General features: G+C 45.8%; 2 protein-coding genes across 4 annotated transcripts in view; both read left to right on the top strand.

The window, feature by feature from the left end:
• Positions 1 to 1,541: 1,541 nt before the first annotated feature.
• LOC124043234 (RNA-binding protein 24-like) lies at positions 1,542 to 12,228 on the top strand. Of its 2 annotated transcripts, XM_046361581.1 has the most exons (5): positions 1,542 to 1,741; positions 1,868 to 2,035; positions 2,905 to 3,028; positions 3,521 to 3,575; positions 9,732 to 12,228. In XM_046361581.1, the coding sequence occupies exons 2-5, from the start codon at positions 1,868 to 1,870 to the stop codon at positions 10,081 to 10,083; spliced, it is 699 nt and encodes a 232-aa protein (XP_046217537.1). In that variant the 5' UTR covers positions 1,542 to 1,741; the 3' UTR covers positions 10,084 to 12,228. The 2 variants fall into 2 exon arrangements, with proteins under 2 accessions (XP_046217537.1, XP_046217536.1); XM_046361580.1 differs by having other exon boundaries at positions 1,544 to 2,035.
• A 3,172-nt stretch (positions 12,229 to 15,400) lies between these two features.
• Positions 15,401 to 21,872, top strand: part of LOC124043233 (adenylyl cyclase-associated protein 2-like) — a 40,153-nt gene continuing 33,681 nt past the window's right edge. The window contains exon 1 of one of the 2 annotated variants that reach the window (XM_046361578.1): positions 15,401 to 15,674. The gene's annotated coding sequence lies outside the window, so the exon portion shown is untranslated. Of the gene's footprint in view, positions 15,675 to 15,743; positions 15,863 to 21,872 lie in introns of those variants that run through there. The other variant, XM_046361579.1, reaches the window with a different exon arrangement.

The raw sequence follows: 21,872 nt of genomic DNA, 5'->3' as shown, positions 1-21,872 counted from the left end.
TTTACCAGAGACCCTGTAGCTACGTTTTGTTAGCCAACATGTAAGGGGATTCTGATTAGTCGGCATGTTGCACGCGAACGGAGACAACAAGGGGACGCAACTAGATGGTATCTTCATTGTGTGGCCGCTGAAACCTGAAACGGACCACTGTGCGGCGGCTCTGCTCAGGGCTGTAATTTAAAGGGCGCGTGAGCACGCATGAATAAAATAGTATCTGATCCACCGGCATACAGAAATGTCGCTCTATCAGGTTGCGGCAGGGAATAGTGACCAAGCAGAGGGCTATGGCATTTTTTTGGTACAGAAGAGTCCGGTGGCAATTCACGCTATTGCATTCCGGTGATGGAGGAGATGACAATTATGACAGCTAGCCAGCCACATCAAATTTGCAACTCATAATATTACTGTAGGCTACAAGCAAACAGGCACATTCCAGTATTAGGGCCTATGTAGGCTGCGTGTCTCCATGGCTGTCTTAGTCCACAGAGGTGGAACCATATGAAGGATTTAGACAATAGTTCTGTATCAGATTTCTCAGTATAACGTTACAGAACAGTTTTCGTGGAAAACAGGAGGGAGAATCATACTTTTCCACATTCAATCATGAAAGACAAAAGTCAACAATTTTACAAAGTTTACAAAGTATTATAGTTGTTATTAGGCCTATTTTAGTTATCACAGGCACTACAAGACCCACAAGTCGACATTCATCTGACCTCAAGGCACTGCTGTACTAAAATATACAATTTAAACTATTATTTGTATGATGTATATAATCACAAGCATAAGTAGCCTATTTGAAAAATAATCTGAAGATATGATATTTCATAGACAGATCCTGCACGGGGCGCGTGCCCAATTGCCCTGGCCGCGTATTTACGCACGTACCGCTCTTCCCTTCAAATCCACCTCATAAATTCCATCATCACCCGGCTGAAGTCACTCCTAAACACGTTTTAAAACAGTCCAGTCATCAGTGGCCTCCTATGAGACATTAAGGGCCCAGAAAACTAAAACACTCTACTGCATTATTCTACAAGGAAATTTGAGGCCCAGAGATTACACCTGTCTGCATTGGTCATGCTGAACTGCTGCTGCCACTAAAACACATGCGTCCCTGGGCTGACCACTCTCTGTCTCCTCTCTATGCGTAATGGGCCTTCTCTGACCCGACCACCTGCTGCCAGGTATCCCTTGGGACAGGAAGAGAACCAAGACCTTCATTTGTTAAGTTATATATTCATGGAGTATAATGGGGTCTTGTGTGTGACACTGTGGGTTATTAAGTAGCCGAAACCTTGCCGTGAGCACTAGTCTATACAACTGTTGTAAGAAAATATCATTTTAGGGGTATGAAAAACCGAATGACCATAACTTTCCTGGTGGTTTAACATGTGGTAGGTAATATGATCTATTCTTCATCACCACTAAGCAGGCATGGATATTTAATTGTGCCGGCTTCCCAGCTGTTTGCTGGAGCGTGTAGGGGAGCATGTGGGCGGGCAGCAATGCACGCACAGTACCGCCCTCAGACTTGGAACTGGGTGGAGTTATGGGAAGCACTTTTAGGAATGGGTCCGAAACATATTTAGTTTGTCACGACAGTTACGAAGAAGAGTTGCAAACACCTGACGATTGCTTGGACAATCCGCTCAATATCTCTTTTAAGTGTCGAAACATAATCTACCTCGAATCTTGATTTTTGTCGAGTTTGTGATATTTCCCTGAAGCCTCTCCAGTGGTAAATGTCTTATTGTTCGTTTTTATAGCAATACTAATAAATAACGTAACTAGCTGATAAGGAAACATTGCACTATATTTTTGATTGTTTCTGTTTATACTATTTTGCACTGAAATATTGGTGAAGATGCACACCACGCAGAAGGACACGACCTACACGAAGGTTTTTGTAGGGGGTCTTCCATACCACACCACGGATTCCAGTCTCAGGAAATATTTTGAAGTGTTTGGAGAAATTGAAGAAGCAGTCGTGATTACCGACCGACAGACCGGCAAGTCCAGGGGGTATGGATTCGTAAGTATCAATATAGTATTTATTCTTCATAACTTTCCTACACAAAGTGCAAGTGTCTGTCTAAGGCCTGCATTATTTCAAATGGCAGTAAATCACATGTGATCGTTAAAGTGGGTGTTGGTTAGGCTACTGTAGGCCTATTTCATAATATTTGAAGTTTTTCATAAGTAGGCTTGTGTTTTCAGCTTGAAGCGTTCTATCATTGAAAACAACCGATAGGCGCACACGCGCACTGTTCCGCGCTAACATGTTCAGAAGATGAGTTTTGGGAAGAGGATGAGCAGAACCTCATGTCAATGTCTATGAGCATTAATAAGAGACAGATGGGCTACTATAAAACGGGTTTACTGTCATGGTACCTCCCTCCTTACAGCCATTTAGTTTTAAGCACATTTATGTGAAATATTCGCCTGTAGTATTTGATGAGTTGAGAGGTTTTCCTCGGGTTGTTTGAAAAATACCATATTACAGCACCAAAAACTCTTACATAGTCATTACTCTCAACGTACTTATAGTCACAGGTAAACTTGTCCAATTATTTTGAATGGATGAGTATCTATGGTCAGAGATGGCGTTATATCTAGCTTCTACTCTGGAAAACAAGGAAATAACTCATCAGGAGCTTAGAGCCTACCCAAGACCAAAGATTTCAACTTACTATAAGTAGTGGTGGTTATCTTTATTTTCAAAATATTGACTGACAGTCGGGTTGTGTGTGATATCCATATTTTCTCTAAATATTTGCCTCCCTTTAGCTAATGAATATTAACATTAATGAGTCTTTATCGTACATTTTTACCAACCCCTCGCACTTCTCCTTCACCACTTCTTACCTGTGCTCTCTCAACCCTCTCTGTGTGTCCCTGCAGGTGACGATGGCGGACCGCTCGGCTGCAGACAGGGCCTGTAAAGATCCGAACCCCATCATCGATGGCAGGAAAGCCAACGTCAACCTGGCGTACCTGGGGGCCAAGCCACGGGTGATGCAGCCAGGTAAACACACTCTCACAGTCACATAGAGAGATACCTATAGGGGAAGTATACTTAACTCAGTAGGAAGCAACAGTACCGGTTCTGTATGGTAATGTTCTGAAAACATTGAGGCTGTTTGTTCTATAGAACATGCCCCAGGTCTCATCTTATTTTTATTTCCATATCGTACACATTTTTTCCTCGTAAATCATGCCTGGTGCAGAATACTTTCATGATGATTCCAAGGCTTATTAATCATTATGTCACATAAATATGTCAAATTAATGTGTTCAATACATGATTCAGGATGTCCCGATGTGTCCAATACATGATTCAGGATGTCCCGATGTGTCTAGAATGAACTGAATGATTGCATCCCAAATGGCACCCTATCCACTACTATGAGTCCTGGTCAAAAGTAGTGCACTAAAAAGGCAATAGGGTGCCATTTGGCACTCACTATGACATGAATAAGATCATTAATTAATTTGACCATACCTAATCTCCATCCAGGTTTCACTTTTGGTGTTCCACAAATCCATCCTGCCTTCATCCAAAGGCCTTATGGGTAAGTACTGATGCTTCTTTTTGTGTGTTGAGGGGATGGTTGGGTGTTGATGAGTATACATTAACAAATGACCTCATCAGTGAAAACCTATATGAAACCTCACTCGAGTTACCTCACTGAATCTGATATTTATAATATATTAGCAGTGATGTCCTTCATTTGGTGAAAGTCTGGCATTGTTAGACATGTTCATACAATGACATGTATGTTTATATAATCTGTTTATGGAATTGTTTTGAGCTTAGTCCTGTTTTTCTCCATACTTACATGATTACAGTGCATGATAATTATGTTGTGAAAAAAAAAACAGTTTCACAAGTCCTCTTTCTTTTTATCACTGACTACAAAGTTGACCACCATATCAATGTAAGGTTTGTGTGAGTGAAAGAGAAAGTGTGTTCATAGTATGAGCGTGTGTGTGCATGCATGCATGTGTGTGTGTGTGTGTGTCTGTTGAGTACAACTAATGGAAAGTTAGAGCCTCAATGACTCAATGTTATCTATCTCTCTCTGGTCCGACAGGCTCGATACAGGTTAAGATAACTTGCGGTTTCAGGATTAGTTCTGTGGGCATGTCACAGATCAGACCAGGGAATTACCTGTAATTTCAAATGCACACAAACAAGCTCAAATGGTGATTATAGATGCATGTATGTTGGTTTTTAATTTTGGTTTTGAGTTTTAACTGATTTTGAATAGCAATTAGAGCTTTGTGTGCTTTTTTACTTTATTTTACTGTTATGAAGTGGTGTTCATAGCTAAACCGTGTGCTGTCTATTTAATGACCAAAAAAGCTGGTTTGATGATATTTGGAATGTTCTTTCCCAATTTTGTGGAAGAGTGTTGACTTTGCCAGGGGGAGCAAAGTCTTTTTTTAAATTTCTTTATTTGATTTGATGCTTTTGTGTTGTAGCTTGTGGTTTAGTTTTTCTTTGGTAACATTATGTTCTATGTGTTGGAGTGAGGGATGGTTTTCTGTGTGCTTTTTCATTATTCCCCTGTCACCCCTACTCCAAACCAAACTTACCAAAACCATCAACAGCTCACAGCAAGACATTTCTAGGACCTTGGTGTTATTAATTCTCTTGCATTAACACCTAACCTCTCAAACTCACCCAGAATGGAGTATTTCCCAGGATTTGCATATTCTCTCTCTCTTTCTCAATCCACCAAGGGCATGTGCTACATGGTCTTTGTCTCTTCTAACTCTCATTCTCTCTTATTTTCTCTCCCTCTCTCGTCTATCTATCCGTTTATGGTATACTTCAGGGCCGACTCTCAGGAGAGCTGCTGTTTCTCATTCAGAGATGACAAAGAAGAGAACAGTGAGAGGTCCATGACTAGACTGTAAATTGACAGTAGTCACTAACCTTATCCCTTACAGGACACTGGTGACAGATGAGGGAAAGTCATCCAAGGCTAGTAGTTTAGTTGAAGCAGCACACCTACTAATGTGTGTTTCTTAGTGTGTGTTTGTTTGTATTTGTCTGACAAAACTATTGTATGTGTGCGCACACATGTTCGCTTGTGTGTGTCCTTTCGTGTGTAGTCCAGTCCAGTGGTAGAGCAGTGCACCAGAGTCTCTACTGTGACACAAACAAATGTCTGGATGCCACAGCCTCTGAACAAGCTTTCATCACATGGGCCTGCAGCGTTAAGGAAAACAAGCTTCTCCATTGTGCCTCACAAAGGCTGGAGTGCTGACGCTGCAGTCGCATGAAGCCTGCACTGGTAGCGGGACGGGGGGCTGGGCAGGGGGACTGTGGCTCGCTCCGTCATGATGGGATGGGACACTCTTTAAAAACAGCAGGCCCAGACACATGGAGGCTGGAGGCCCCAACACATGGAGGCTGGAGGCCCCAGGGAGATTTAAAGGGCCACAGACACATCCAGAGAGTGCCACCTATGTGCCACCTGTGCTTTCCAACACATGTAGAAGGCCCAAGGCTGCAGACAAAGGATTTGTCCCAAATGGTACACTATTCCCTGTATAGATCACTACTAGGGCCCTGATGAAAAGGCAATCTATATAGGGAAAAGGGTGCCATTGGGACGATGACATCGATGGGCACAGCTGTGGGAGGGTAGCAACTAGCTCCATGGCTATCACACCACTAGGTATAAGTCTCACCAATGATATGATCCCAGCACATGTAGGAGGCTTGATAGATGGGTATAAATCAGAGGCGGTTGGTGGGAGGAGCTATAGGACGACGGGCTCATTGTAATGGCTGGGATAGTATGAATGGAACGGTATCAAACATATAGAAATCTAGTTTCACTCTGGTCCATTGATTCAATTCCAGCTATTACAATGAGCCCGTCCTCCTATAGGAGGGCAACAGAGCGAGAGGTCAGTAGTTGACCAGGGACTTGTTCTTCATCTGTGTCTCAACTCTATCGTTACATGGAGAGTATTCAGACCCTTTTCCACATTTTGTTACGTTTGGGTACTAGGTAAATGGCAGTACGTACAGGTCTGGGATCAGGCTCCTGTTTGAGGCTGTAGCAACCAGATCCATTGTTATTATTATAGCATCATGTCGCCCCTCTACGCTTCTCACATTTATCTGTAGCATGACTGGCTGTTCCTCAGCTCCTGATGCAACAGAATGGTTCTAATGTGTTGGAGAGCAACAGGTGTCTACTGCTAAACGCCCCGCCACCCATCCACTCTTCCCCCTCTGGTCGAAGATGTCACCCATCTGACATGTGATTGCAACAGACCTTTATTTAGCCTTGAACTTTACCGACCGCAACGTTCCAGACAGAAAGATAATATATTTACAAAGAGCATTGAGACACAGTAACCCTAGTATTTTTAACCTTGCCTGTATCTCTAGGGAAACGAGGGCACTTAGATGGGAGTCAAGAGGGTAGCCAGTGCTTCCCATGAGCAACACCGTTACGGAAGTGAATCCAGGCAGATGTGTGTGTGTTTTTGTTTGTTAGGTGACACAGCATTTACCAACATATAAGAGGTTTATGCTGTTGGAGATTGAGAAACAGGTTGTAGTAGTCTAATGTTGAATGAGATTACGACAGGGAGAGGGAGAAGGACAAGATAGAGGAAGCAAATAAAGGTAGGGTGGGATATGAGCCCAGATGAGTTCTAGGGGTGGGAACATACCACAGTAAGATGACAGGCAAGCAGAAAATAGCTGGGGCCCAGCCTTCAGCCTCTCCTGTCAATCATACATGAGGCCAGGCAACAAAGAGCATGTCTGAGACCAGATCCACATTACAGGAATGTCGTCATGACTACTTATGGAAACCGTAGTTGTGTAGGACTTATTGGCACTTTGCTATATATTTATGGAAAAATAACATTGGGATGAAACTCTTGGGCAGTGATTGCTTCAAACAGTCTAATGCAGGCCAACAATCATGGGACATTTTAACGTCTCTGTCTTCTTCATACTTTGGATGCTTCCCAAATGATACCCAATCCCCTGTATAGTGCACTACTGTTGACCAAATCCCAATGGGCTGGTGGAAATGGAATAGCGTGCCATTTAGGATGCAACCTTTATTTCCAACAACATCATGTTTCATGGGCTCCTGACTGGTGCACCGGTCTAAGGCACTGCATCTCAGTGCTAGAGGCTTCACTGAAGACCCTGGTTCGATTCCAGGGTCTATCACAACCGGCCGTAATTGGGAGTCCAACAGGCGATGCACAATTGGCCCAGCGTCGTCCGGGTTAGGGTTTGGCCGGGATAGGCCGTCATTGTAATTAAGAATTTGTTCCTCTTAGGGATAAGTGAGACGTCTGCGTCCCACCTAGCCAACAGGAAATGGAAATGCGCAACGCCAAATGCTAATAGTACTCGCTAAAACTCAAATCGTTTCCCCCATACTGTAAGAAATAATAGTTTTCCCCCATACTGTAAGAAATAATAGTTTTTCCCCCATACTGTAAGAAATAATAGTTTTTCCCCATACTGTAAGAAATAATAGTTTTCCCCCCATACTGTAAGAAATAATAGTTTTCCCCCATACTGTAAGAAATAATAGTTTTCCCCCCATACTGTAAAGTAATAATAGTTTTCCCCCCATACTGTAAGAAATAATAGTTTTTCCGAAAAGAGATGAAAACAGCATTTCAAAATACCTGTTTGATCCAACTTTTGACATCATGCTTCCATCCTGAATGGTACCTTATTACCTGTATAGTGCACTGCTTTTGACCCTGTGGGGATGCATCACATATCTTATTATAGCTAGTAATGGTGAGGCACAACAATGGTCAGCTTTGACATGTGTTTTTTGGTGGACACTGCATTTTGTTGTTTTGTTGTGAAACCATCCTTTGTTTGTGTGTGTTTGAGTGTTTGAGAGAGTTTTTCTTTGTAGTGGCCCGTGTGTGTGTACACGTTTGTTATGTCCGTGTACATCCAGTGTGTGTGTGTGTGTGTGTGTTATGTTTTGTTTTGTTGTGCATTGTCCAGTGTGTGTGTCTCCACCTTGTGACTGTAACACTGTGCTGAGACAGCAGTGTGCCAGCAGGCCAGGCTGAGGCATCTGCCAAGAATGTGATGTCATAGGAGCGCCCCTGACCCCTGAGTGATAGAGCTGTACTTGATCTTTTATTTTTCTTTCTTTGAATGTATTTCTTCTTTCCTTTTTGTTTCTTTCAGTGAGTGTTTGTGCTGTGTTGGTTATATCCATGTGGACTGTTTTGAATGTTTTGTCTTTGACATCTTTTTCTTGTAGAATTGCTGTTGTTTTTTTCCTGTTTCCTCGTTGGGGCCAGTGTTTTGAGATGTGATTGGTTGGATAGTGGAGTGCTGACAATAGGGTTGCCACGATAGATCTTGTCTTTGGTTTCTCCAATCCAGATTCCAAACTGTTTGACTGTACAAAAGATTCCGCTCTCCATCTCGTTTCTTATTGGCTTGATTGATGTCAGTATTTATTTGGTTCGATCAATTGTTAGGTTGTTTCTGAAGAGATTTGAATGACCTGTTGACAACATCACACCATGCGCATCATTCCAGACCATTACAAATCCACACCAGACCACAACTCATTGAAACCCAACACTGACAAATGGTGGTAAGTCAATATAAAAGTGATTATAGTTGGTAGAGCATGGCGCTTGTAACGCCAGGGTAGTGGGTTCAATCCCCGGGACCACCCATACGTAGAATGTATGCACACATGACTGTAAGTCGCTTTGGATAGAAGCGTCTGCTAAATGGCATATATTATTATTATATTTATATTATTATTGTCATAACACTGATTAGGTTACTCAGTCTTCTCTTACTGAATCATAAACTTGACTCCAATTAACACCAGTTTAGTATTTTTGAGGAATGTCATTTGTGATTTACCCATCAAGGTTTCCTCCGCCAAAACAATAGTGTAACTTTCACAAACACCATCATCATGCTAGCAGATAGCGCTAGAGAGCCTAGCAAGCCGAGCCTCACTGCCGGGATATATCACGAAGGGCTGAATGTGCTCATTGTTCCTGATTGCTTATTTAATGAAAACGTCCCTCTGAGTGCAGCTAGCCTAGCGCCCGGCCCGGGGCTCTTTGTCTAAGCGCAGAGGGGGAAACGGCCAGCAGTGTCCTTTTTGAAAACTGTCCAGCTGTCAAAGTGGCAGTGACATTTTCACAATGCCCCCCTCATCTCATGGCCTCTCCCCCTCTCTTCTTCCCAGCGCTGCCTGTGAGCCTCCCTCCCCTCCTCTGTTCCCTATCCCCTCCCAACTAGGACTGGCACCAGGGCCAAATCCACATGTGACCAAGCCCACACAAACCAAGCTCTCTCTTCTCGCCATCTCTGGATTGTCTCTCCATGACGGCATCAATGGGTCACTGAAAAGCCAAAATGTCTTCCTATCCCGTATCAGAGGACAAAACCCCTCTGAGCTTTGAACACCTCTCACCAACCCATTTTTTTTTATCCCACAGAGAGATCTCTATTTTGGCAACCCTATATCTCTAATAGCTACTTGCAGGCATCTCCGTGGTGTTATTGACTGGTGTATTGATGTGTTGGGGGGCGCTTGGCCGCAGTGTGGTTGGGTTGGTTGCGTTTGGTTCTGCTGTTAAACTTGGGGTTTGCTGCTGTCTGTCAGTGGCTTTATAAGGCCAGGTCTGTGATTTCTACCTCTAACTCCCTGTCTGTCTCTGTCCTGTAGGATCCCTGCTCACTATGTGTACCCTCAGGCCTTCATGCAGCCAAGCACCATGGTCATTCCCCATGCCATGCAGCCCAGTGCAGCCTCTGCCTCCACCGGTTCTTCACCATACATCGACTACACTGGAGCCGCCTACGCACAGTATTCCGCCGCCGTTGCGGCTAGCGCTGCTGCCGCCTACGAGCAGTATCCCTACGCTGCCTCCCCTGTAGCGGCCGGATACATAACTGCGGCCGGTTACGGCTACGTTCAGCAGCCCCTGCCTACGGCCGCACCTGGATCAGCCGTCGCTGCAGCCGCAGCTTTCGGTCAGTACCAGCCTCAGCAACTGCAAGCTGATCGCATGCAATAGCAGCCACTGCAGCCATTGGACACGAGGAGGATGGGAGGCCCACGGCTGATTGGCTGTGCAGAGGAAAGGAGGAGGAGGAAGAGAGAGGGGCCGTGTTGTTAAGTGACGGAGTCGGTGGTGGTGGTGAGGTGGGAGCTCCATACAGTAGCTTTCCAACTTGCTGTACTTAAACCCCCCCCACACACAAAAAAAATGAGTAAACGTTACCAATTCACAGAACAAAGTAAGGTGGATATATCCTTATGATTATTATTGTTGTTATTAATATAATTATTACTATTATAATTGTAGTAGAGTATTTATTTATAGAAGATAAATGCAACGACTAAGCTTGGTGTAAAACATGACCGTATGTTCCATTGCTGTCATTAACATAGAAGAGAGAGAGCGTTCTCTTTACGGGACACTTAGACGTGTCCCAAAGTGTTTTTTGTGTTCTGTAGCCCTTATAACATATATTTATTATCACATTTCGAGGACTCTTGCCGTTCTGTCTTTTCAAGTGCATTGAAGTAAATGTTGTGATAATCAGGGAAATGGACCAGTTTCCAGTGTGTTAGTAAAGACAACCTCTGTGTGTCAGGGAGGAGCTGAAATAACTGTGGAGAAAAGGTGAAAGTCTTGTCACGCGTTAAGAACATATCTTCCTGATGCTGATTGTCCCTTTTTTGAATCTGTATCTTGATCTCTTGACCTATGCAAAGCAAACAGTTCACCAGGAGACAAAAAAGCTGCAGGAATAACCAAAAATGCCATCTACTCATCAACTCTTCAAAGGGCATCACAAACAATATGACGGCAACTCCGAAAGAAAGGTTTTCAGACAATGAGAAGCACCAAATCAGTTACTCTCAAACACATACATTACGCACACACACACAGTTGTGTACATAGTGGTAAAGGACAAAGGGCCCAGTCGTGTTCCCCTCTGGCTCTGTGCAATGGGATCTAGTCAGAGTGAAAGAGAGGGGGGGAGCAGCTGCGGTGGGGGGGGGGGGGGTGGGACAGTTCACCCAGCGCCACACAGATGGATCACTCTGGAAACAACACATCACTTGTGCTTATTTGTTGAGCTGTCACATTTTAATCCCTGGGCCCATTTGGGAACTGGCCCCTCTGGCCTGCCTGCCTGTCTGCTTGGCCCTGTCAGCATTTCCACCTCTGTCCTCTGTCCTAGAGCTGGCTGGCTGGGCTGGTGTCAGGTACATACACTGCCCTCCTATCCTAACCCTAACCAACCCCCCCTAGGCCTTGTCCTGTACCCACTCCTCACAGCCTCACCAACCCCCCTGGCCCTTGCCCTGTACCCATTCCTCTAAGCCTCACCAACTCCTCCTCTACCCAGACTACACACCCCAACTCCAGGGCTCCTTTCTGTGGGTCTGGAAAGTGGTGGCACTGGGAATGTAGAAAGGGGGTGGCGGGACTGCAGGCACTTGACATGAATCTGGGGGTTCTTTGTGTGCCTCACATTTGTGTTGCTATTTAAGAGAGTAAGAAAAGAGATCTATTTAAGATATTTATTTTCAGAGTTGACTATGTTCTATGCGCTTAGTGGCGGTACTGAATTACTATTGTTATGTATTCATCTCAAGGCATATAAGTTATTGAGTAGATTTAGTTGTATTATTATTAACATACTCTACCAAAAATGTTGATTTATTTAAGATACAATTCTGTATGTGCACTGTACAATTATACTTTTTGCCTTTTTGAAATCTTAGAACATGACATTAAATATTGGCTAGATTAATGCCTTTTGTATGAAACTTTATTTAAATGCAGGCATACTTGCGTGCAGACTGTTATTCTGCCTCTGTTTAGAACTGTTGGAAAAGACAAAAAAAATCCTGGCAAATTAGCAAAATGCTTGCTTTATACATTAGAATGTACAGTCATTGTCATGGTTTGGATAGCTGTGCTTCTATTGCTTTTAATATACATCAGATGGGCTATTTTACACTTGGGAATTTTTATACTTGAACTATTTCTTACAAGGGAAAATATGAAAAATAAATGACAAAAAAATACTTTTTAAGGAAGCTTTTCATTGTCACTGGATTAAGGCATGTACAGTGTTAAAACCTTATTTCAGAATTTCAACACTATTTACTCTAAATTGAAATAAAAGGTTCTATATTTAAACAATGTTTTTATTTATTTATTTAAGATGGATATACAATGTTGAGATGATCAATTGTGTTGTTTTCAGGATGGGTGACTTTGTGGGCCTTGTTGTGGAGGCCTGAGACCATTAATAGTCTCCAGAGCCAATTAGGTCTGAAAGGTGGTGTTAAAGTTGTTGATGTTCAGCAGGTTCTATGGATACACATGTCCCAGATTTTTACCCTAGAACACGAGAATGGCTGAGTCACCTCTTCACTCTGCAAAAGCTTCTCTCTCAAACACACATGGATCTGTAGCTCAAATGGCACCCTAATTCCCTTTTGTAGTGCACTACTTTTGACCAGGACTCCTGGTAAAAAGTAGTGCACTATATTGAGAATTGGGTGAGTGCCATTTGGGATGTGAGTACTTATTTCTAGCTCCAGAACTCTTGTTCTTGTGTTGTATTATTTAAGGACTGTTCCATCTTAGTGTATTAAACGCCTATAAACATACTGTCTATTTGCATACGTCCTCAATTCCCAAACCCCTGGTGTTTAAAAACAATGTTCTTAGTTTAGTTGGGTTAAGTAGCTGCTTACTTTCCTGTGTGTGTGCTTTGTAGCCTAACAGTGAAACGCTTGCTTACGGGTCATTTTCCAACGTTAAAGATGAAATAAACTGTGAAAATAACATGACTATCCATGAAAGACTGACCAGGTGAAAGCTATGATCCCTTATTGATGTCACTTGTTAAATCCATTTCAATCCATTTAGATGAAGGGGAGGAGACAGGTTAAAGAATGATTTTTATGTGTGCCATTCAGAGGGTGAATGGGCAAGACAAAAGATTTAAGTGCCTTTGAACGGCGTATGGTCATAGGTGCCAGGCGCACCTGTTTCAGTGTATCAAGAACTGCATGCTAAACATTTTCCTGTGTTTATCAAGAATGGACATGCACAAACTTGACACAACTGTGGGAAGCATTGTAGTCAACATGGGGCAGCATCCCTGTGGAACGCTTTCAACACCTTGTAGTGTCCATGCCCTGATGAATTGAGGCTATTCTGAGGGCAAAAAGGGGGATTGGGGGGTGCAACACAATATTAGGGTGGTATTCCTAATACTTTGTAAACTCATTGTACAGGGAGTAGAAAATAACATGGCTATATACAGGGAGTACTAGTACCAAGTCGATGTGCAGGGCTATGAGGAAATTAAGGTAGCTATGTACTGTACATACAGGTAGGGGTCGTGACAAGCAGCAGAGTATGTGGTGAGTATGTGTGTGGTGTCAGTATCCATGTGTGTGCATATTATAAAAAGGGTCAATGCAGGTAGTCCAGGTAGATATTTGATGAGCTATGTAGCTATCTTGTTTAGGAGTCTTATGGCTTGGGAGTAGAAGCTGTTCAGGGTCATGTTGGTTCCAGACTTGGTGCATTGGTACCACTTGCCGTGTGGTAGCAGAGAGAACAGTCTGTGGCTTGGGTGGATGGAGTCTGACAATTTTTGGGGGCAGGGAGTTCGGCCCCAGTGATGTACTGGGCAGTACACACTACCCTCTGTAGCGCCTTGAGGTCAGATGACTCCTCAGCCTGAACTGTCCCCACTTGAACCAGCAAATAGATAGTTTTTTTCATGGTGCGGACTGGTAAGACACTTCAGGAGGTCACTTGTACTACCAAGACAGTGGTCCCGAGTTCGCGTAAGCTATGGGTGTCACGGCCGCTGTTGGAAGGAGACCACGGTGCAGAGTGGTGAGTGTACATTTTATTTTATTATTGTAAAAGTCACCAACAAAACAACACCGCAACAACCGTTAAGCCTACAAGGCTATAGTGCCACTAACAAAGATAACTACCCACACTGAAAGGAAGGAAAAAGGGCTACCGAAGTATGATTCCCAATCAGAGACAACGATAGACAGCTGTCCCTGATTGAGAACCATACCCGGCCAAAACATAGAAATAAAGAAACATAGAAAACAAAACATAGAATGCCCACCCCACATCACACCCTGACCTAACCAAATAGAGAAATAAAACGGCCCTCCAAGGTCAGGGCGTGACAATGGGCTGAATCGGGAGGAAGTGGTACAAGCTAAGCAAACAGCATGATGTGCTTTAAATGTGCTTGCGTGTAAATTACCACAGAGCAGCCAGAAGCCTTATGGGATTACATACAAAATGTCTGCTGGCTGTATGCTGGTGACCATGCTCCTGCTCTTCATTTTGTAACACTGTCACCCAAGGCCCCTCCACCATTTTAGCTGAACATTCAATGACGTGGGACAAGCATTCACCTCACACTCAAACAAACACGTCTGGCAGCAGAGAGTTTGGGAATGGAGTCCTCTGGGGAAGCCTATCAATGATTCAGAGGCTTTTCTAATCAATAAAAGATCCCTACTCTCCTCCCTAATCTGGCACGGAGGCAGCATGGTATCCTTTTCTGGTCAAAGTAGTGCACTGCATAGGGAACAGGGTGCCATTTGGGACACAGTTGGTCTATTTCAGCCTACAGTGTAACTCAGGCAGCTGCCATGACACAGCAGAGATAGAGGCCTTTCACGTGACATCACTACGGCTTCCATGGCATCTGACGTCCGCCATGACGGAATTCAGAGGCAGGTTGTGAATTGGGACGTGACAGACAGTAAGTAGTAGGTGTCGTTATCATAATCAGGAGCACAGTGAATGGCCCTGTTAAAACTTGCTCCCAGTTTTATTTGCATTCACGTGAGCTAGCTATAACCAGTGATTATATCAGCACATAATGATCCCCACCCACTGGGTCTAGACGTCAGTTCAACGTCTAGTTTTGATTTACATTTGTTTGAGTTGTCAACTATTGTGAATTCAAGGTGAAATCACCCCTTAATTTAGGTTAAAAGTTAGGTAAAAAAAACCAAATAATAATCCCCTTAAGTTGATTACTTTTTGAAAATCCAATGATTTTTCCATGTTGATTCAACATCATCACATACATTTTTGTGGTTAAAATGATGTGGAAACAACATTGATTCAATTAGTTTTTGCCCAGTGGGCAACCTTATGATCTTGGAGAGGATAATGATGATAATGTTAATATACAATTTTCATATGACTAGCTTTTATAATTTGAATGTCCACACAGCACTCTCCTCTGAGTCATAGGGTAAGAACACAACATCAGACGTCAATCAGACGTTCCATACTTAGTCTAGGTGTCTGGGGCGTCCTCCACTGCTCCTCAAGACCAGGCAGGGGGGAGAGAAAGACTGGAGGCACCGACTGGTACTTTGTCAGTGGTCCACTCACTCAACTGCGTTAACAGGTTCACAAATGTTGCTTAATTTGGAAGTCCCGGAAGTTTAGGATTATCTGCGCGATTGACTGACAGGGAGGCTGGGTGAAGCGGCAGACGTAGGAACGAATCAACCCGGGACATTACAAAAGTGAAATAAAACACTACGCCAGGATTTGATAGGGACCTATAGAAGGTAAATATGTTGGTTGGTTTGTTTTCTAACGATTGTTATATTTTTGACGAGATGGGAATGGGAGGGAGAGCGGCGGAGATGTGGGGACTGGGGCGGCACGTTTGTAGATGGCTCGCCTCATAGAAACGCTTGCGGTTATACTATTCGCTGTATTGGCACGAGAAAGGAAGACACCGATAGCCACAAAGGTCTGAACAATCGCCCTTTCCATATCATCTATGTGTGTCTTGTCTTTGTGTTTGTATGGCTAGTTAGACCATTGTGTATTTGCGGCGTTTCAGTTTATTTAGAAAACAGGTATTGCGTCAAAAAGGCTACATTTACTGCTAGAAAATACGAATTTGAGTATTTTGTATGTCGATGTCATTGTTATTTGTGTATGTGATGACAACGGTATAGCCTATACAATGCAGCATGCCAATGACGTAGGATGAAAGTGTAAAGGATGACATGTCAACATTTATTTTATTATTATTATGGTGTAGTGTGTGGCGCCGAGTCGAAATGACCTGTCACCTGACGCTAATGTCACACCTCTCATACCTTGTTATCCATGTGAGGACACATGAACACAACACACATAGTTGTCGCACAGGATCAGTGCACATGTGTCACATGAACCTTCAGGGAACATTATGAATGTTGACAGTTTATGTTGATATTTAGAAATATTGTTTATATTATTATTCAATTCTCACGTGTTAGCCTGCTGAATATTTCCATATTGATATAGATAGATTATTACTCTCAAATGTACAATTCATAAGCCCTATAAGTATAAGAGTTTTCAGATCTCTCTCTCACTCTCTTGACAAAACTCGAGTTTCAGATCTAGATGTTTTTTTTTTATGAAGGGCCCTCATCATGTCTAAGAATGAAATGGTCCTTAGCCCAAAGACCTTATAGGCCTATCAAGCACCAACCATAGAACCTTCCAACTTAGAATAGATGACAGGAAATCAGCACCACTAGCTTGAAGCAGGGGCCAAATATAGCCCTGAGATCAGCTACTCAGGGCAAAGAGTTATGAGACCATATGGTGATTCCTGAGTATAATGGCATTCTCATTTCAGTAGAATAATAACACACCGCCGATGTCTGCTTTCACAGCTGTTGGGTCCAAATCCCACCTTGGTCAGACAATTGTTAGGTGCTTTGTTTACTAAGAAAATAATTTCTCTAAACCCTCTAACCTCAGGGTTCAACCTGGTCTCAGAGCATTTCATATTATTCTGTAAGTAATTCAGATATACTCCGTTTAGAATGATACACTCATGTCAGTATGGTATGTATTCATTTGTGGATGTCCATTACCCATTTCGTATAATGCGTTATGAATGACCATTTCTATTATACGTTACGAATTTACTAACTATACAACACGTTACGAATTTACTAACTATACAACACGTTACGAATTTACTAACTATACAACACGTTACGAATTTACTAACTATACAACACGTTACGAATTTACTAACTATACAACACGTTACGAATTTACTAACTATACAACACGTTACGAATTTACTAACTATACAATACGTTACGAATTTACTAACTATACAACACGTTACGAATTTACTAACTATACAACACGTTACGAATTTACTAACTATACAACACGTTACGAATTTGAAAAACATACAGTATGTTATGAATTTGCATATATAAGATGTTATGAATTCCAGCTAGGTGGCTAAAGTTAGCTCGTTGGTTAGGGGTTAGGGTTACATTTAGGAGTTAGGTTATAGGGTTAGGGTTAACTAACATGGTAAGTAGTTGAAAAGTAGCAAAAAAAGTAGTTGAACAGATGGTAATTAGCTAAAATGCTGAAGTTGTCCATGATGAGATTTGAACACACAAACTTTGGGTCACCCACCCATCCACCCTGACCAATCACCCTACGTTCGTCTTTTCCTTAAGTAATTATCTGTTATTCAAATCCTGTCCTGGCTCTTTCCCCTCAATCACTTTATTCAAATAACTTACTGTAACACTGGGGTCCAACAGTGAAAGAGCTAAAATGGCATTCGCTATGCTTTCTATCGCCATGGAGACTTTGGCAAACTCACAATGGTGAAGAGATGCTAACCAAGTCATACTGTGCCAGGTTCTAGCTGTTGCGTTCACACATTTTTCAATGTTAATGTTTTCAACATATTGTAATGACCCGACTAGATCATAAAGGAACAATTGTCCAGACAGAGGCTTGAGTTTACGAATTGACGGTTTATTACACCAACTTTACACAGGCTACTGTTTGGGCCGTAGCACACGCCAAATAGATGACACAAGCCAATCGTGACCTTCTCTTGTGAAGCCCAGACGTAAGAGAGAGAGAACAAAAGCTGAACCTGGTCTTAACTTCCAATGCTCCACCCCCCTGCCCAACCCCCCCTCCACGCCACTCCACCAACCACCAGGATGCCCGGCATCAGAACATTCCAGGCATTCCCGTGATTGGCAGATAGCAGGTTGATTGACAGGTTGGACCCCGCGAACACCGTGTACTGGTCAGTACAACACAACAACCTCCTAGTCTAACACATAACACACAGCTGTCTGTGCGGGTCGCTACACAGCCCCCCCACCACAAAGTCCCTCGTCCCCGAGGGAACAAACAAAGTCTCTGAAGCGACCCGGAGGTCTCCTTTGCCTGCGTGGTCGTGATGGTCGCAGAGTGCCCCTCTGGGACCCAGGGGATGAAGGCAGGGATATGGGTGACACTGAAGCGGGAACTGGTAATACAGTCCGTGGCTCTGGGGAACCACGCGGTGACACAGGGGGGGGGAGACAGGGGGAGTGGGCTGTCTGGAGCCTTGTCTGCGGCACCTGAGGGTGGGTGCCTGGAGAATGTCATTGCCAGAGAGGGGAATTGTGGGGGTTCCTGGGGTTTGGGGAGAAGAGGCCCCTCTGTATGGGGCTAACCTGTCCCGGTGCAGTGCCACCTTTCTCCCCCTGGGAGGAAGCTGCACCCGGTACACAACCTCCCCTACCCTCTCCAGGACACTGCAGGGTCCCACCCAGTGACTGTCCAACTTGGGGCATCTGCCTTTTTTCCTTAGGGGGCTGTAGACCCAGACCAGCTCCCCAGCCACAAAGTGCCTTCCCCGGGTGTGCACGTCATAGTTCCTTTTCTGCCTCACACCTGCATTCACCAGCTGCTCTCTGGCGAAGGTGTGGGCTGTCTCCAGGCGGTCCTGGAGTCTCCGGGCATACTCCGGCCCCGGAGGAACATGAGGGCTATCCAGGGGCCGACCAAACGCCATCTCCGCAGGGGTGCGGATCTCTCCCCAGCATGAGGAGGGCAGGCGTGCAGGAAGTGGAGTCTTGGACAGCGGAGCGGCATGCCATGAGGACCATAGGCAGGTGCTTGTCCCAGTCACGCTGGTGTTTGGAAGAGACGATGGCCAGCTGCTGTCCAAGCGTTTTGTTGAAGCGCTCCACAAGGCCATCACTTTGAGGATGGAGAGGAGTAGTGCGGGTCTTGTGCATACCCAGCCTCTCACACATGGTGGCGAACACACGGGACTCAAAGTTTCTGCCTTGGTCGCTGTGGATGGACTCTGCAGCTCCAAACCTGCTGAACATCCCCGCTGTCAGGGCGTCGACGATGGTCTCTGCCTCCTGGTCAGGCAGAGCATAGGCCTCGGGCCATTTTGTGAAATAGTCCATGGCCGTGAGCACCCAGCGGTTTCCACTGTCTGTGGTGGGGAACGGCCCAACTACATCCACTCCCACCCTCTCCATGGGAGCCCCCACTGGGAACTGTTGTAGCTGAGCATGAGAGCGGCCTGGGGGCCCTTTCTCGCTGTGCAGTTGTCACAGCGGCGACAAAAGTCCTCCACATCCCTCTTGTGCTGCCCCCAGTAGAAGCCCTGACGGAGACGGCGCAGTGTTTTTGTGACCCCAAAGTGTCCAGTCCCCACCCCCCATGAGTACTCTGGAGCACAGCCTCCCGCAATGCTTTTGGGACCACCACCTGCCACCTCTCCTCTCCCGTAGCTGACTCCTTCCATGCCCGCTGTAGCACGCCATCAGCCAGCCGCAGTCTCTCAAACTTCGACCACAACCCTTTGGTCGCGAGTGAGAGCGCTGTCACCTCTTCCCATGGTGGCCTCACCTGCGCCTCTACCCACTGTAGCACTGGCTGTAGGTCTGTGTCCCGTCCCTGCTGCTGCCGCCATTCAGCCACGTCGACAGTCTGCAGCTCACAGCAGACAGGCCCGCTCGCCCGACACACTGTGGCACAGACACCCTCCTCTGCCCGCAGCTCTCTCTCCCGTCCCTCTCTCCGTTCACAGTGGCGGCAGCCGTCTGCAGTACAGGGCCGACGGGACATGGCGTCGGCGTTGGAGTGGCGTGCCCCTGCCCTGTGCACCACCGTGAAGTCATACGGTTGAAGCTCCTCCAACCAGCGTGCCACCTGCCCCTCTGGCTCTCTGAAAGACATGAGCCACTGGAGAGCAGAGTGGTCAGTCCTTACAGTAAAGGGCAGACCACCCAGGTAGTACTTGAAGTGTTTGACGGAAGCCACAACAGCCAAGAGCTCCCGCCGGGTGACACAGTAGCGGCGCTCATGTTTGTCAAATGTTTTGCTGAAGTACGCCACCACTCTCTCCCCCTCTGGCCCCACCTGGGCCAGCACCCCACCCATGCCCACATTGCTCGCGTCTGTGTCCAGGATAAAGGGCAAGGTGAGGTCAGGGGGCGAGCACGGGGCCTCGATCAGTGCACGTTTGAGGGTGTTGAACGCCTCCTCACACTCCACTGTCCAAGTGAAAGCCTTGTCCTTCGGCAGCAGGCGGTTCAGTGGAACAGCAACGCTTGAGAAGCCCCGTACAAACCTCCTGTAGTACGAGGCCAGGCCCAGGAAGCTCTTCAGCTGACGCTGGTCGGTGGGGGTGGGCCAGTCTCTGACAGCCCCTACCTTGTCCTCCATGGTGCTGATCCCCTCCTTCCCCACTCGGTGGCCCAAGAAGGACACCTCTCTCCTCATGAAGTGGCACTTCTCGGGGTGGAGCTTCAGACCTGCGGCAGCCACACTCTCCAGCACACGCCGTAGCGCCCCCAGGGCTGACTGGAAGGAGCTGCCATGGGCCAGGATGTCATCGAGGTATACCAGACACTGCTGTCGGGGGATGCCATCCAGCACCCTGTCCATCAAACGCTCAAAAGTAGCTGGAGCGTTGCACAGGCCAAAGCACAGGACCTTGAACTGCCAGTGTCCTCTGTTAGTGGAGAACGCAGTTTTGGCTCTGGCCTCTGGGGAGAGGGGCACCTGCCAGTAGCCACTGCGGAGGTCTAGTGAGGAGAACCAGGAGGACCCCTAACCAGGTCCAGCGACTCATCGATACGTGGTATGGGGTATGAGTCCTTCCTGGTTACCTCATTCAGCCGCCTGTAGTCCGCACAGAACCTCAGCTTGCCCCCCTTCTTCGGAACCATGACGACTGGCGCCGCCCAGGGGCTGTCTGAGGGCTCAATGAAGTCTGCCCGCTGCATCTCCAACACAGCCTTGTCTGCCGCCTCCTGGCGTGCCAGCGGGATACGGCGGGGACGCATCTTGATGGGTCGAGCATCACCTGTGTCGATCTCATGCTGCACCAGATGAGTCTGACCCACCTCTTCCTCACTCAACGCAAAGCTGTCTCTGAATTCAAACAGCAACTGCCACAACCGTTCCTGCTGCTCAGGGTCAAGACCAACACAGTTCCTCCCCCATATCTCCCTCACTGCAGACAGTGTCCTCTCCTCTCCCATCTGGGGTAGCTGGGCTGGGGGATGCGACCCGGGCTCACAGAGGGCTGTGTCATGGAGGTAGCTGGGGAATGTAACACACCGCTGTAGGTGACAGGGGGACTGGGGAAAAGTCACACACAGCTGTGGGGGAGGGGCGCAGCCATGAGTCTCTGCTGCTTTAACTGTTGGAGTAAAGGGTTTATTGGGTTGAGTGAATGTGACATTAGGGGGGCCATGGTGACTTCCGTCCCTCCCTGGAAGCTCAGTGTGCCCCTATTTAGGTCTAACTGGCAGCCTGTGCTCCTAAGAAAGTCCAACCCCAGGATACAAGGGTCCTGCACAGCCGCCACCCACACAGGATGACGCACAGTCCTGCCCCCTACTGTCAGAGTCATTATTCCCTTCCCTTTCATGGGTGCCAGCTCACCTGTGACTGTGCGGAGCTGCACAGTT

Source organism: Oncorhynchus gorbuscha, linkage group LG09 (assembly GCF_021184085.1).
Source record: "Oncorhynchus gorbuscha isolate QuinsamMale2020 ecotype Even-year linkage group LG09, OgorEven_v1.0, whole genome shotgun sequence".
Taxonomy (NCBI): domain Eukaryota; kingdom Metazoa; phylum Chordata; class Actinopteri; order Salmoniformes; family Salmonidae; genus Oncorhynchus; species Oncorhynchus gorbuscha.
The sequence above is the reverse complement of the archived record's forward strand: the minus strand, read 5'-3'. Positions and strand labels throughout refer to the sequence as shown.